The sequence below is a fragment of the Empidonax traillii genome, unplaced genomic scaffold, assembly GCF_003031625.1.
Source record: "Empidonax traillii isolate 1590-97213 ecotype Southwest subspecies unplaced genomic scaffold, ASM303162v1 scaffold846:size362177, whole genome shotgun sequence".
In the NCBI taxonomy this organism is placed as follows: domain Eukaryota; kingdom Metazoa; phylum Chordata; class Aves; order Passeriformes; family Tyrannidae; genus Empidonax; species Empidonax traillii.
This window is the reverse complement of record NW_020956039.1, coordinates 105,753-123,386: the sequence shown is the minus strand read 5'-3', so window position 1 is coordinate 123,386 and position 17,634 is coordinate 105,753. Positions and strand designations below refer to the sequence as shown.

General features: G+C 34.8%; 1 protein-coding gene across 17 annotated transcripts in view; it reads left to right on the top strand.

Moving 5' to 3' along the window:
• The window catches only part of PPFIA2 (PTPRF interacting protein alpha 2), a 310,694-nt gene that overhangs the window by 231,862 nt on the left and 61,198 nt on the right, over positions 1 to 17,634 (top strand). For all 17 annotated transcript variants that reach the window (XM_027902167.1, XM_027902160.1, XM_027902158.1 and 14 more), the window contains 4 exons: positions 2,015 to 2,131; positions 12,510 to 12,731; positions 13,592 to 13,738; positions 15,148 to 15,282. In XM_027902167.1, coding sequence (XP_027757968.1) covers positions 2,015 to 2,131; positions 12,510 to 12,731; positions 13,592 to 13,738; positions 15,148 to 15,282 — 621 coding nt within the window. The remainder of the gene's footprint in view (positions 1 to 2,014; positions 2,132 to 12,509; positions 12,732 to 13,591; positions 13,739 to 15,147; positions 15,283 to 17,634) is intronic.

Here is a 17,634-nt window from a genome sequence, read left to right as displayed (position 1 = left end):
CAAATAATTTGCACATTATTGAAAGCTAATAAGAATTAAGTAAGTAGTAAAAAGGAGTATGATAGCTATTAAAAACCTTTTGCTTGAACAAAGTGTAAAGCAAAAATTCATGTTTATTTGTAAGACACTGGAGAGTTTCCATGCTCCCTTAGAAGCATTAATTCTACCTCAATATATTCTTTAAATCAAGAATAGAACAAGTACGAAAACAAGTTAGCTGTGTGGTTCTTCACAATTTTGATTTTTTTATCTGATGACTACCCTAGAGCTGAAACTTTTAAGATGTGCCAGACTTCAAAGTCTGTGTTGTTCCTGTATATATTTACTGTGCATTCATTACAATAATAAAATCATTGAAACAATAAGGTTTAACAAGGATGGATTTTTGGAAAAGAGATTGTTCCCTAACATTAGAAAATCAGGAAAATTCCTCCAAATAATGGTACCTGATATTGTATTCTTTTATTTGCCTTTTACCTTGAAGGAACAATTTATTTTTAAAAAATTTATTTATTTACTTGGAAAGTGGTTGTCTCATGGTATCTAAAGACCAATAGAGGCTAAGAAAAATTGAACTATTTTGGAATACATTTAAACAGCATTCTTATTGAGCTAAAGAGCTGTAAGGATTTGCATTAGATAGAGATGATAATTCAAAATAAAGGCATAGTGATGTCTGCACTTTAATGGATCAACAAAAGATTATCATATGAAAAATGCAGATCTATTTTTGTCTGCCAGTAAACATATCCTGTGATTTTACATTTTTTTCAAATTATCCATAATTGCACTACATAAATCAGAATTTTATAACACATATGTTGAAATATCTCACCGAATCTACCTGAAAGTCTCTTTTAGCACTAATTGATGGCTAATTTTGTTTGTGGGAAACCATGATTGCAGTAGTTTTGATTTGAGAACTATCTGAACCCCAAAGAAAGAGAACAGAGTGAAGCTATTCCAAAAAATAACCCCAATTATTAAATTACTGATAATTGTGTACAAAGTGAGACTATGCTAATGAGATCATACAGAACTTTTTCTGTACATACAAAATTCTCTTACTTAAGAAAAATGTTTTAAAGCTCAGTGTATTTGTAAAACCCCAAAAGGCACAGTCTCAGTTTTAATTCCCACTCTTATAATTTCCTTTAATTGCCTTGGATGAAATGTTGCCCTCAAATCTTGGTCTTGGCACTGAAGTCAGTGGGAGTCACATGACTTCTACAAGGGCTATAACTTGATGTTTAGTGAGCAGTGAATCAGTCTGACTCAGAGCAGTTTTCAACATTTATAAGGGAAAGTTGTTTGAAGTGGTGTGTCCCTGAGTTCTCAAATGTTGGTCAGAGAGATTCAAATGAGCTTTACAATCAGGATTTAAACATAACCATTAAATGAGATTTTTAGTAACTGTACCAATAAATAACCAATATTTTAAATGCAATAAAACCTACTTGAATATGTGCTAAAATAGTCAATGAATACCACAGTAGAGGGTGTTAATGTACATGTTTTTCTAACAAGCAACATGTAAAACGTATGTTACTGTTACTAACAAATGGGAAGCTGACAGAAAACTAACAGTTTGATTTACATCACTTGGTTTTAATTCATAGCCTTTTGGTACTGTTTTGCTATGACAACAGTTTGGCATCCATTGAATTCTATATAAAAGAATGAGTCTTCTTCTCACAGTATTAAAAAATCAGTGGCTAACTGCTGTTTCATCTTTCAAGCTAAAAAACCAAACAAACAAGGATCTTAGCACAAAGGAAGGATAGAAGGCAAGACAGTGGTGACAGTCGTGTCATTTATGGGTTCCTTTGTATCCTTAATTGTCTTTACACATGGTTAAAATGTTTGGGTTTTAAACCTCTTTGCATCTAATAGTTTTGCAAACGCCTCAAATGGCCAACATAGTATTGAATTGTTAAAAGATTTAACAAATTACCTGCTCAGTAGTTTTCTGGTTTCTTATGTATATTGACCACTTATTTTCTTTCTTTTGCAGATTGTAGCTTTGCGTGAACAAAATGCACACATTCAAAGGAAAATGGCAGCTGGTGAAGGATCTGCTGAATCCGAGCATATTGAAGGAATGGAACCAGGGCAAAAGGTTCATGAAAAGGTATAAAATGTTAGTTTTCATTAAATCACACAATCAGTATGACAAATAATCAGGCACTAGATTTTAGTAATGTGGCTATTTTATGGGACATCCATTTAGAGTGGTGTCTGCCTACTGAAAGCAGTATAAAAAAATTAACTTGAAATGGAAAAGAAATGCTAATGGGTAGGTCCTTGCTCTTTGATAGGGTATTGAGTTGGACCCATACCTTATAACAAACTTTTTTGCATAATGCTACAATTAAGGATACTATGTGCTGCTGAGTGATCCTTTGTACGTTACATACAGAAGAGTAAGGTGTAGTGGCACGTAAATGTGAAAGGGTATATATGCAAACATTGCTGCAAAAGTAGTCCAGAAGGGGATGACAGAGATCTAAAAGTAATTTTCCTCTGTGCTGCCTGTGGATACTCTTCAGATTCGTGTCCATGCTCATATAGAGAGAAGTGAAGAACACGTTACTTAGCACTATTGCAATAAGAAATAAGTATACAGAATTCAGGCCAAGTATTTGCTGCTTAAGGCTGAAAGAGAAAAAGAAATTAGAGACTGCTTTAGAAACACAATTTTCTTCTAAGGCTGAATTTTCCAGATTGATAAAAATCAAGTTGAATATCTTCATCTCTTGCTTCAGAATTCTTAATTAAAACGAAAGCAAAACATAGCATTTGGCAGACAGCTGAAACAAATAGAGTTGCTGCTTGGATCTCTAATTTTGCATTTTTTTCTAATACCGTATGATGAACACTGGCAGAAATTATACTAAAAAGTAGCACTCATCATTACTTATTTTATAGACAATCCAATTTACAAGGGTTCATTTGCACTGCAAGCATTAATTTTACATGTTTTGCGGTTAATTTTATGTGTGAATTTTTCCTTGAGTTATCTATGTGGTTGAGAAACATACAGAAAACAAATACTGTTCCACTTCTCTGTTCTTTGCAAAATCTTACTCACAGGCACATATGTGAAATTTTGATAAACAGTGAACACCCCACTCACTTGTGCTTTTAAATACAACCACAACTGCTTAACTGAAAATCTCTAGTTTCCCACTTTCTTTGCAAGATATGTCTTCTGATCTGAGCCACTGGGTTCATTATTTGCAAGTAGAACTAAATTGAAATAAGACTATCCATCCTTTAAGAAATCTGCATATTTAAACATTAATGAGAGGAATGAAAGCCAAAGTAACACATTACTATCAGATGTTTTTATTAAGTATTTCCAAAATATTACATCCAGAAAACTTCAATGCTTCCTAATAGAAACAACTGAAATTGGTCAGGGTAAGCTGAATTAAAGGATGTGCTTACTAGTTTTTGCTCTTTATATTAATGAAGGCATACTGGATAAGAAGTTCAGAGGAGACTGCATTGACACCAGATTACCAGTGCACTCTAATTCACATCCTCTGCACTAGCTGTTCTTTAACTTTCTACAGTGACCTTGGTGCACACCATCAATTCCTTCTTATTTTGTGGAATCTCTACTTTGTACGTTATTTCAGCTTAAGCCCAGACTAAGCATCCATTTAGAAAATATTTGCTCAACTTCAGCAATAAGGATGGAGCAATGAGCTATGAAGCAATGGTTTGTACCCTCCCGTAATACAGGGGATCAAGGTTCAGTAGATTCTACATTTTAGATTTTGCATTTCGTGACTTGGCGGGGGCGTGGGGGGAGATAATCTGCACTTCACAGCAGCACAAAAATATTTTCTATTACTTCAATGCTTACAATAGGTGCTAAGAGACTTAACATGTACTTCTTTTAGGTTGCTTCCTCTCAAGAGGATAGAAAGAACAGTCCAAGATGCCATTCTATGCCATTCATTTTCTTTTTCAAAAATAAATTGAAGAAAATGAGACCTTGCCTGAGAACTGAAAAGTTAATATCATGTCAGTTATTAAAACAATATGACCAAAGTTACATTGATATTAGCAAAATTATAAAAAAAAGAATAGTGAAAATTGAGTGTTTCTATTTTTAAACTTTATTGCTGCAATTCTTTTAATGAAACTTGTAAATACAATTGAAACTAGTAAAATGCAAAGCCTGTTTGGTCGTATTTTACGCTTTTTAAAATTTATTCTTAATAGTTTATATGTCTCTATGAAACCTATAAGCTGCTAATAAGGGTATTCTTCTTTATTCAAAAATCCATAACTGTAAAATTAAAATTCCTTAAGTAGTTTTGTGGGTTTACCTACTTTTTCTAACCAGTGTGCCACACTGGTTCTGCCCATAGTAAGTGAAGTTTTACCAGCATAATTTTTCCTTTCCCTTCAGAATAATTCAGAGTATTCCAGTCAAACAGAAACAGACACATATACAGGAGAGGTAAAAGGGTCTGTATTTCTGGTGCAACAAAGACCTTGTTCCCCTAAATAAATAATTTTACATTTTATGGGGAACTCAGAGCTGTATATAATTACTTTTTACAAGAACTAAACAGCTGGGTCTGTTTTGCTTCATAACATACCTCAGGCAGTCACATTCAGCTTATTTAAGAATCACATTTTTATTTCTTTCTCATAACACTAATGTATTACAGTAATTAAATCAAATGCTAGTAGGCTATGAATACTAAAATATGTGAAAACATTGACAACAATGGTAGACATTGTATCCTATAGGAGTAAAAGGTGTTTTGCCAAGACAAACACAGTGGGTTAAAATGTTCAGAGTACAAATCAAATGCAACTAATAAAAGTAACAATTGCCTTTCAGAGCAATCATCAGAATTATTCCATTTTTGAACTTCATTATTTTTGGATTTTCTGATCACTTTGTGTGATTAATAGAAAACTGCAGAAAATTTCCAGTTTCCATTTTTACTTATTAGTTTATATCACATGCACTCCTTTGTTTTGAATGAATAAATTTTAAAAATCTTTCCTTTCAACTGGCAGCGTAGTGGAATGCCAGAGAAAGGAGTGAAGGCAGGATATGTGGAGCCCTCAGAAAAAGCATTTAAAAAGCGGAACTAGCAACGATTGAACATCAACCATCAAAGGAGTGTTTGTAACTTAGAAGAAGTTTGCTGTAAGGATGTTTTCTTTGCCTGTTGTCTGAGTGAAGTCAGAATGCAGGATGTATAAAAAGTATTGGGAGTGATATATAAAAAAATAGTGGAAGATATGGTCCTTGTCCCAAAGCATGTACGTTCTGAATTAAAGAAATCATACACTCCTGACACAAATACATTTGATAGGTGGATGGTGGGTTTGTTTCCAAACAGTGCAGATATCTTTCTGGCTTACTAATCACCTCTTTCTGGATTAAGATTGATAAAGCTAATTAAAGAAGCATGTGCTGAGGGGGACTTAATGAAGATTGATGGCTTGGGACACCTGGGGAGGTGAGGAGTTTTCAGAGTGAAAGGAAACATGGATAAAAGCTGCAGCTGGGATTAAGGAGTAAATCTAGGGGAGTATGCAGTATTTCCTTGGAAAGTGTCCAGGCAAATATTTTGTAAGTACTGTTCTGCTTAATAGTTTAGTATGCCTGCATAGCTATGAATACTTACTGCTCAACCCTATAGCATGGGGAATTTATTATACTGAGAAGCCGCATTACTTATGCAGTTTAAATGATAAATTAATAGACCTTTCTGGTTTTTAATTTTTCCAGAAGTCAGCTCTTTGTCTGTTTCATATAAATTCATTTGTCTTTTCAGTTATATAAGTTTCTTTTCCCTTTTACTCAATAGAGACCCCTACATACTATACATATTAAACCTGTTAAAACACAGCTTTAAAAGGGGAATTTTCCAGGGGAATTTCACATTTCAATCACTGTGCTATCTGACAGAACTGGCTGACTGACCTTTGCTGGATGACTTAGTGAAATAGGTTGCCAGGACAGTCATTTCTAATGGTAAGATGGAGAAACTATGAGTTAGTCAAGGCAAATGTGGGCAGAGTTTGTCTGTATTGTTTGGTTTGGACAAACAACAAGCCCTTATAATGGAGTAGCAGTAACTGATTTCTATCTCCCATGTTAAAGCTCAGACACTCTTCTGGTAGTGTAGAAGAGAATCAGGCAGGCATTCTGGAAGAGACCAGCAATAAGAAAAAAAAGAAAGCCCACCTATTAAGTAAAGTTTTTTTTCCCCAACCTCATTTTGCAAAATAACCAAAGTGTGACATATGATCACAGGCATCGGAAAGATGAATAAGTGCTGAAAGGTGATCAGGAAGCAGATATTCTAGATTTTTAAATTAGTAATAATGCAGGAGTTGTTTTATGGCTCAGTAGAAAGAGTAAGGAAGTGAGGATGTTTGGAGAGAAAAGCGGCGGAGAAGTTAGCCATTTATACATCCGTATTGGAGTAGGGAAGAAAAATTTCAGTTGAAAGAATAGGGGCTTTGATAGTTGATTAGAAGTTGGAGAAAATTTGGAGTAACTGTAGACCTCTAAAGATTATGAGAATACTGCCTGACATGGACCAAAACGTGTGAAGCAACCTAGAGAAGTAGCATAACCTTCAGAGAGGCAGCCAACGACTTAGAAATGACTGTGACAGCTTAGGTGTATTGCTACTTTTTTTGGCATAGCTTTACACATTTTGGTTTCTGTACTGATTATACAGAGGATGATCATACTGCTTTCAGTTGTTTAGTTGCCATTTGTGATCGGACTGTTGCATAGCAATGTATCTGTTTTAGTATCACTTTAAATGTTTTGCATGAGGCATTTGAATGGAATAGATGTGGAAGAACTCTACGCTATAGTAAAAGGAATCCTCTTGAAGTCCAGTCACTGTGAGTTATAGGGTCACAGGCTTATTGGCAGATATGAAGATACATCATATCTGGAGGCAGGTAGCATTATATTCCAGTCTCCAAGAGCTTCCGCAGCAATGATGTTCAGTTCTTTAGAAACAATTCTGTCTTATTTTTATAGCCTTTTCTAAATATTGTGATTTTTTGGAAAACAATTTCATGCTCAACCATAGCTTGTACCCATTGCTCTATTTTTTTATGTATGCTTTAGGTTGTTGCTTTCCTGTTTCACCTCATATTGGAAAAGAAAAGAAAAAAGAAAAAACCTTATTTCAACATGTTATTGAGAGAACTTGCAGAATCTCACGTTCTTTCTTTACATACATTTACAATATTTATATGGTCAAATGAACCCTCACATAGTTAGAATAGAACTACCTGTATGCAGGCATTTTACTGCTAGATTTTGTTGTTTACCAATAAATACATACATATATAATCAAAAGAGATTACTTGATTCTGACATGACTCTAGTGTAACATATGTTAGAAGTCATCTGGGTATTTGCTGAAGGTAGCCAGCCAAACATAGTTCCCTTGAACATTAGGAGGAGAACCTGAGAGAAATTTATTCAGGATGAACTCTCAAAAACCATAGTGACATTATAGTGACTTAAGAACATGGTGAGGACCTCAATTTTGATACTAAGACTTTATAGTGCAAAGAACTTGCCAGTACTCCTTTAAAAAAGGATTGTGAGAGCATCTTCTTAAAGAGTGGAAAAAAGGCACATAATTTTAGGTTTAAAAAAAAACCCAAACACAAAAACCCCAACCACACAACCCAGTGCTTACACTATAAAAATACTGGCTTGTTTTAGGAATTCTAAAAGACAAGACTTTTGAAATTTTAAGATTACTTTCAGTATTCAAAGGTCCCTTTTGGTTAGACAGAGCTTAATTTAGTCCTACAGCATAGAAATGCTTTATGCTCATGGGCATCATGTGAATCACCTGTGCTCATGCCACCAAAATTAAGGGGCACAGATGAGGAGTTCCAGCAAGGTAATGAGTCCTGTCTCCACTGCAGATTGTTGAGGTAACCCCCTGAGATATCGTTTTCCTTCTCACTACTGTCTGATGTTAAATTCTAGCACATAATACATAAATATACAAAATACTACTAGCCAATAGTATGTAGACCAAACATTTTTGTCAGATGTTTTACAACTCGAGAGAAAATATCATTTGGAGGTGCTTTTTACTGTTCTTGGAATTTGTCTTTTGTTTTACACCATATGTTGTTGAATGTAAGGTTCTTTCTACAAAATAAAATTGAGAAGAACTTAATTATCTAACCTGGAAAAATTTTACTATTGCTTTTGATAACTGTTGTAGTCTGGTGTCCTTACTCTTTTTTTTTTTTTTTTTTTTTTTTTTTTTTTTTTTTTTTTTTTTTTTACCTTAAGTGTACCTCCAATCAGTTTTCCTTCAGTATTATTGCTAGTGTTTCATTGAAAGGGCAATATGAATTGGATAAACACAGGCTACAGTTAGTCTTATTTCACACTTTCTCATTATATGCCTTTTACCATTGTTATTGCTTTACCTTAATAAACCAGTCTGCAGCTGATTTCCCTTTTATTATCTCATGGCAGAGAGAATACAGGAGAGAAGCAGAAATATAGGGGGGATTTATGGCTATGTGTAATGCTCCAGTTTGCTGTCCTTCTCCCTGCTGATACTCCTACATGAGCAGCAGACTGTCTTATTGCTGTACTTTTTGAATCCTGAAAGAAGAAAAGCAAGCCAGATACCAGGAATACTGGTTTCCTTTCATACCGTTCAGTGCTAGGGAGCATTTAGTTTCCTCCACCATTTCCACAGACTTTAAGAAATACAAAGATTTTTTTTTCCTCCCTCCAGACATTTCTTGTTTAATCCCTATTACCCCTTACGGCTCTTGGTCCGGTGTGATATTTTTTGAACTTTGACTTCCTCTGCAGTGTGCCATTGTAGTTAATACCATCACTGTCATCAGGTTTATTTGACAATTATTCCACCCTTTCTGTTTCTCCTCCTATCTTGTTTCACTATCTTTGCATGAATAAAGGCTTCCTTTATGAAGTAATAGTATCTCTGAAACTCTTAGTATGGACTGTGATTTCTCAGTCATTTATCTGATGTGGTGATATATCGGGGGGGGGGGGGGGGGGGGGGGGGGGGGGGGGGGGGGGGGGGATGGGGGGGGATGGAGTGGGAGGGAATGAAAAGGAAAAATCCCAAAAAAATGAGTTTCCAAAAACCCACAACAGGCATCCTCTAGCTGTCACTATTTCCCTCATTCTTCTCAGGAGAGGAGGAATGCAAGTGCTACATTGCTACGCTTGTTTGGTCTGAACTAGTGTAAGCAAAGACATCTAAGGTTGTGTTGGGCGTTTCAAGCAGGTTTCTCATCTGGCTGAGAACCTGTGGAACGGGGCAGGAGTAGAGGCCAGAGACCCTTACAGCATGTGTGGCAGGAAAGCACATGTTACAGCTGCCATGACTGTAGAAAGTGAAAAAGATGAAGTTGAGAATATATGATGATACCATTTCTGCAGCATTGAAATCTAAATAAGTAAATGGGATAGAAACAGATGGACTCTCTGCTAATTGGGTAAACTACGTAGTAGAAAAAAACTCAAAACATTGAAACGTGCGAGCTATTTGCCACATTTCTTTTTTGTGGGATAAGAAGCCATTGCTAGTAGATTCTTTTATGTGAAATAATTGAAACTAAGGAATGTGTCCATATGTAGCTTTTTCCTGATGACTTTTAACAGACAGCATCATAAAATTTGTTGAAGATTTTATCTGCATGACTAATTTGCAAGACAAATCTTGGGACAATGCAATTTTTTGTTTTCTGTACTGGAATATTTCGACCCTTTGAAAAGTTTTCATTAACTTTCTTGCTTTCCTTTAAAGATTTTCCAATTGTTTAAGCTTACTTTCAGTACTTTCTTTTCTGCTCCCCCGAACTAATTTGACATTATTTCTTGTAAATATTATGGATTTTGTATGGTGTAGGGATATGACAGTTAAAAATGTCTACTTTAAAAATGTTTTTCTGAGAATGCTCTTCTGAAAAGTTTTCCCTTTTTGCTTCAGGTAATAATTAACAGAGATCTATTAAAAACTTAGATTTCATTATTTTAAACATTCAACTAATTATTTATTTATAATGGATTGTAATTTAATAGCATCAACATTGCAATTCATTAATTAATTGCAATGGATTGTCATTAATACACAACATCAACAACAAGAAACCCTTTAGTACCAGAAAATATTTCAACACAAAAAATTCAACCAGGTAAAACAAATTCAGCTAGAGAAAGAACAAGAAAAAGAAATAAACAGGTAAAAGTTGAGACATAGACAATATTCACACCAGTAATAGGGAAGATGCTGCAGTTCTGCCCCAAACCCCACCCCAACTTATTCCATAAGGAATTTCTCTGCAGCATGGGAGGTTCCTGCTCCTTCACTAATTCAGAAAATGCATTTGAATCAGCATCCTGTACAGGACACCTTTTGCTTCTACTGTCATAGCATATTTTCTCATTCTTGTTTAAGCAATTTTTTAGGGGACAGGGGGAAGATTATTACCATAGAACTGTTGATAAAAACCCTTCTGAAAAACTGAGGAATGTGATATCTGTTATCCTTTGAATTAATGCTCAATTACTTTCTACCTGTGTCTCTTGAAGTGATTACAATAATCCATTATTGTTGGACCGACATAATGGATATATCAAAAAATAAGAACATGACATAAAAATGACAAAAGGTCAGTTAAAAGCCCTAGATAAACTTTTAAAGTATGCTTAAGAATTCTGAAAATACCAGATTTTGAGAGGAGTCTTTAAAATTGTAATTGCATTTGTAAAGAAAATTTCTTTTATTCTGACCTTACTAAGGAAAAATGTTGACGTCTTTAGTAAGCTGGAAATTTTAAATACCAACTGGCTGCATATATGATTATAGGACAAATGTAAACAAAAAGTGAGCAATAATTAGAATTAAAGCAGTTTGTACAGGGAGTTCATCAAATTATGAGGGAAGTTTATGTGTATAGATCAAAATATGTACATGCATAATTGGCAATCACAGTATTTTAGCGGTGAGAGACAAATTCTAAATGCAGTATTATTTGTCTTTCCAGAAATCTCACATACTAAGTAAATTAATAGTAAAATTTTATGTCTTTCAGATTTAATCTATGTGTGATTTAGTTATTAATATCTTGAGAAAACAAGTTTTGTTAATGAAAAGAAAATATTTCTCTGTCAGTGAACATACTCCTAGATACTGCAACATGCCATTTCTTGCATTTGGGCTTTGAATCTTGGCCTATTATAAGCTTGTAGCATTCCTGGACCGCTCTTTAGAGAATTGTAGGGCAAATTCCATGCAAGATAAAATTTGTTCATCTGTGAAAACTGATAAAATTGCTGTAGGAGATTAAAACTGTAAAACAGATTATAATTGTCATAGTTATCGCAAATTTTCAAAATGGAATAAAGTGTGACTGTTTTATCCTGTTTGAGTACTGGTTTGTTTACATTTGTGACTGCTGCATAGTAATGGGATTTTGATTCAAGTAGATAAATCGAACACTTTCCAAACATCAGACTAGGTGTACATAAGTTTTTAGTTTGCTACAGCATTTTACCATAGTGTCCTGAAAGTAGGTCAATCAATAATGGTTCAGCAGGTAACATAAAATATCCATAATATCACTAGCTAGTATAAATAACACAACTTTGGAACTGACTTTGATGTCGTGAATTTTTAAAGTAAAGTAATTTTATTCAGTGATCCACAGCAGGGCAGGTGGTGTTGATCTGGCTTCATTATATGGTTGATTGCAAAAAGAATGTTGTTAAAGCCATTAAGGAAACTAATGTTCTTTGAATTTGGGAGAAGATTTCTGTATAGATATATTTTGACACTTCTATCCTGAAATTATTTATTTGCAATATAAATCATATTCCTGAGATCGTATTCCAAATGCAATGTGTTTTATGGAATCTCTTTTCTTTTTTTCTTCTTCTTCTTTATAACCATATTCATACCAGGGTTTTCAGCAGCACATAAATTGCTTCAGCAGAACTTGTTTCTCATGTAGACCTAACTAGTATGTTGTCCAGACTGAAAGCACTTTCTGGTACAGTGATTTTGTGATTTATTAGTATTATTTCCTGTCTGCAGAGTGGCCTATTTTGCAAATGACATGGACTTTAAGTTAAAATGTTTTCTAAGTTTAGCTAAGACAAATGCATGCAATTTGGTGCTTTTTAGGAGTGGTATTGTAATCTGTACTCAAATACTGAATACTAAACTAAAGCTTTTTGCATATAGTATTCTGCTTTCAGTGCAAGTGTTTACATCTCTGTGATGCTACATTCTGGAATCCATTGATATGAATTAATATCTTGCTATTTTTTATAAGTATACCTGTCTTATCTACCACAAATATCTGCTTTTCCTTTCCTAGTTACTTCAGTAATTTTTGAAATAATCTTTGTTTTAGAAATTATTTGGTTAGAGTCAACATTAAAAGATAATTAATCAATAATGTCACTTCTTCATTAACAGCGCCTATCAAATGGCTCAATCGACTCAAATGATGAAGCCAGTCAAGTTGTTGAACTTCAGGAACTACTGGAAAAGCAAAACTATGAAATGGCACAAATGAAAGAGCGTTTGGCTGCACTGTCTTCCCGGGTGGGAGAGGTAGAGCAGGAAGCAGAGACCACGAGAAAGGAGCTCATTAAAACAGAGGAAATGAACAGTAAATATCAGAGAGACATTAGAGAGGTAAGGAATTCACCACGTTCACTTAATTTATTGATTGTTGTCCCTGTGATACCTGCTACAAACTGATAAAGGCCAATGTATATGGGCAGCAAAAGCTGAACACTGGTGAAAGCCCTTGAACATAGGAGACAGAAAATTTACATTAAGAAATAGTACTAGAAATCTATTCCTCTCTCTCAAGAAGTGAAAATGTAATTTAATTTTCCTTCCCTTTCCTCCTCTAAATTTGTGCTGCTACTTAGTGGTCCCTACAGTATCATCTCTTAGGCAGATGTTCTCCATATGTCTGGATGGTTGGCTTACAGAATCTATTTCAGTATGTATTAGTTTTCTTTCCTTTATTGCTTCCTATAATATAGGCATTTCATATGGATTTATGTATGTGTGTGTATGTATACAAATTTGTATGCATATATTTAAACTGTAATTTCTATTATTCTGGAAGAAATGTTTCTTCACAGTTTCTGATGCTTGGCACAGGCTCAAAGTCTCTCCACATCTTTGTATTCTGCCCCTTTTAAGTATTATATCATTTCTATCCAGTTACAAAGCCTAGTTTTCACTGATCTACGACCCAGGGAACTACAGGCCTGTCAGCCTGACCTTGATTCCCAGGAAGGCTACAGAGCAGATCATCCTGTGTGCCATCAGATGGGATTTGTTTCTGTTTCCTGTATTCAACAGATACTATATCATAGTTTCAAAAATCCAAAAGAAAATAAATTCTCTTTAAAACCAAAGATTTTCTGCTGACCATACCTTACATCCCTGTCTACTGTTAGCATGAAAATTAAACTGGTAAAAAATCACACAGCATTTTTGTTACATGGTTCCTGATGGGGGATTTTTTGTTATATTAGGCAATGGCACAAAAGGAAGATATGGAAGAAAGAATAACCACGCTAGAGAAGCGCTACCTCAGTGCTCAGAGAGAATCCACCTCCATACATGACATGAACGATAAGCTAGAAAATGAACTGGCAAACAAGGAGGCCATCCTACGTCAGGTGGGGTACCTGCATTATTCAGTTGCTTTCTTTGTACCCAATGACAATTAATGCAAAAAAGGGCACAGATTGACTGTGGGAGGTTTCCATTAGGTTAATCTTTTAATTTTTAATCAACAGATCAGTTAATCTAAAATTCCCTGAATTGTCCAATACCTCTGTTTCATATCAGCTACTAGAACTGTGAATAACAATTTCAAAATGTACTGTGTTGGAAAATAACTGTTTTCTGATAGTGTCTTGCATAAGTGCACACAGTAATATCCCCTCAGTAATGGGATATCTTTGCTTCTTATGTAACAGTTTTAGAATTTTATTTAAAAACAAAATAGTCTGAGCTAAACAAAATTGCCTTCTGAAGGAAAGATCAAAATTTGCATTCAATATATTCTGATGATTCCACATATAAGTAGAGTGTAAATAAGATAGTACAAAGCTAAGCAGTCTGTGAATATGTTTTTAAAAAGTGTGTAACATGACTGCAGCTTTCTCTCTTGGTATTTTGTTTCCATGGTGATTGAAAAGCTCGAAAGTAAACTGAACATAAAACACTGCTTTGTAATTTGAAGAATACAATATAAACTGAAAGTTAACATGAAATGAATATAATTCATACTGTATAATTCAAAGTCAGCCTCAGTATCAAACTTCTTTGTCACCGAGCATGTCTTGAAGCAATTTAAAGTGCTTTACAGGAAATGAGGCTCTACAATGTGATAATCTTTAATTCCATAACTGTATGCAGATATATTTACACACACCTCCACGCATCCCTCTCTGTATGTGTGTATATATGTATGTGGAACATTATCTGTACGTTAAACCAACAGAACTCAAACTCTCCAGTTTCTGCCAGCTTCCTTAGGCTATTATAAGAACTATTTTCAATTGTCAAGGAAAAAATCCCACCCAACAATGGAAAAGTAAGGTACATGCATCTGAGTCTTTATTGCAGCCAATGTAAGTCATGTTGTACTGTAGAGTTCTGCCTACTCAAAGCAGGAATCAAAAAAACTGGTCTTAGATATGGTCAGACTTAAAGTTGATTTGCAGCATTGCAATGTGAAAAGCTGACCTTTTCATGCTTTTTTAAGGATTAAAAAAGAATCTAAAATCTAAAAAAAAAATAATCTAAATCACACTACTTTTTCATTATGCTCTTTTTTATCCTAATTGGTGCCATTTTACAACTCCTTCACCTTTGTGTGATCAAATCACTAGTAAGACTGGCAGCCTACATTGTTCCATGCTTGATTTAATACCTCTCCTGTAAACTCTCTCAAATGTGGGGTATCTTGCCTGGTAGTGAGTTTTGCTGTCATTTCACCGATACCTTAGAAAGGGAAGGAAAAAATCTGAATTCTGTTTTTTATTTTTTTTTTACCTGTTTATCTGTCTTTGGCCTTCAGTTGGAAGACAAAAACAGACAGCTGCAAGAGCGTCTAGAGCTGGCGGAGCAGAAGCTGCAGCAGACAATGAGGAAGGCTGAAACCCTACCTGAAGTGGAGGCTGAACTGGCTCAGAGAATTGCAGCTCTGACTAAGGTACTGACTTCTCACTTCAGAAGCCACATTGTTTGATACTGATTTACATCATGATTCCTCACCTCAAGGAGAAAACAAAAGTAGCTTCAAGCTGATTTGAAAGAAGAAAATGTTTCCTCACAAATATCTGCCACAAGTTTAACCAGGAATGGCCTCAATGCTGTGCTTGTAATTCTTAGCATTTTGGTAACAGGAAGAGTAGTTACCTGTAAGTTAGCCTAGGCTATATTTACAAGGGAATCGCGTATTTCCAATACACATGAGCCTTACTTACCCTTGGAGGATTCATTTCACTGTGCAAGAATTTGTAATTTAAGGATAAAGGAGTGAGGGAAGTCCCATTCCTACATGTACTTAGTTCTTCTGGACATTTTCATCCACCATGTATATAAACAATACTTATTTTTTCATTGCAATAAGTGCTATAAAATCAAATCATGGTGGCAGCTGGGATCATTTGTACAATACAACTGAAGACAACTTGCAGTACATTCTTACAAGGTTTGTTTTGAATTATTCTTTTTATCGTATATCTGCAAAAATAAATGTGAAACCCTGACGGGATTTCAAACTGGTTTTTTTTCTGCTAAATTCATTATATGGCTACTATCTCACAGAGAAATAAGAAGATAAAGACAAATTTTCAGTAGCATGGTTTTCGTATTTGACCTCTGATCCTTTCAGGTGCATGTGTAGTTAATACTATAGCTCAAATATTATCAGCTTCATAAAGACATATAATGAAGTTTATTCTTTATCTCTTAAAATCAGACAAATAAAAATGCATTTAAGAGATTGTGTTACATCTAATTTGGATTTACCTAAGCTTTCCTTTCTCTATTGCTAAGGAATGCTTCTAATTATTTAGGTGTTGAGCTATTTTTAAATTTAATGGATTTTTTCAGTTCTCATGTTTTTCCATTTATAGTGAAGTCTTAAGTGCTGAACATCTCAGTAATAAAGTCTGATTTTTAAGTAATTTAGTTAAGAAGTAGAAACAAAGAAAGGAAGGCTTTTGAGGGGGTTGGGGGAGGGGCTTTTTTATTAAGGCAGGATCATTATTCAGTAATCGAGACTTTGTACTGTCCACTTTAGGTTTATATGAATGGGTGGAAATATGAAAAAAAAAAGACTGAAAACTAGGGGAGGGGTGGGGAGGAATCCAAGAATAATCAACAAAAAGAGCTACATGAAATACCAAATAAGTATCACTGCATTTTAATAAAAACTCAGGCGCACATAAAAGAAATCCCTTGGCATTTTAACAATATTTTTCAGTTGTTTCTGATTCAGCAGATAATCACATATTCTAATGCCCTCAGTAGCTTAAAAATACTGTTTTCTGTTTTAAGAGGAATTTTCCTGAGTAAGTTCTCCAGCAATTAGCCATCAGTAAGTATTTTGCAGTCTCAAGCATGTCTTTTCTTGCAACTGCATTTTTCCTTGAACATATATAATGACAAATACTGTAAAAAAAATCCCATTTCAACCATGCAGAACACACAGGGACTTCCATGAGATACTGTTGTTACTGTGACCATAAAGCTGCAATATACATCTCCGTTTGTCTTCTTACATTATTTCATGGGATGTGGTTAGTGAGCTAATGCTCCACCCCATTTCACTTTGATGTACTTGATCAAAGTTTTTGCCAAGCAGGAAGCTCTGTTAGATTGTAATGCTGGTTCTGTTAATTTCTCAGCAATTACATGAAAAACTGAAGACATCTATTTTATTTAAAATTGTGCTGCCTTGGAATATATGACGTGAAGAAGAAGGTCATAACTTGGTCAATAGGCTAAATAAGGCTGTGGTTTATGTATCTTGTATACAATGTCTTTGCAAACTGTAGAGCTTGTTAAAGGGCTGGTTTGACAGCTCTGAAGCTTAAAGACCAGTTCTTTCCATGGATCACACAAATGAAGCTTGGAACCAAGGACAGTGCTGTAGTCAGTACAGCTTACTTATGTAGTTTTAAGTTCGCTAGCTGGTTTGGTCTTACCACACTAGCTATTCAAAGGAAGCTGCAAGACCTACCTAAGGGGCTGATTAATGCTGAATTAATTTTGCCTTGGTTGAACTTTAGGCCAACATACATGTTGTCAGTAGGATTCAAATTATCTGACTACAGACTAGAAAAAGTCTGTCTATGTGAGCAATATGATCACTGCAGTGTCTATGTATACTGGGTAAAAGATGAGCCCTCAAGTGAATTAGCCTTTCTTTGCTGAAAAAAGAAAAAATCAAAGTTGATTTTCCTTACTTTTGTACTACCTCAGTGAAAGTGGCTTCTCTGAGATTAGTGGGGTTACAATCATACCAAAGAGGTGAGTTAAGCCTAACATGCTTTGC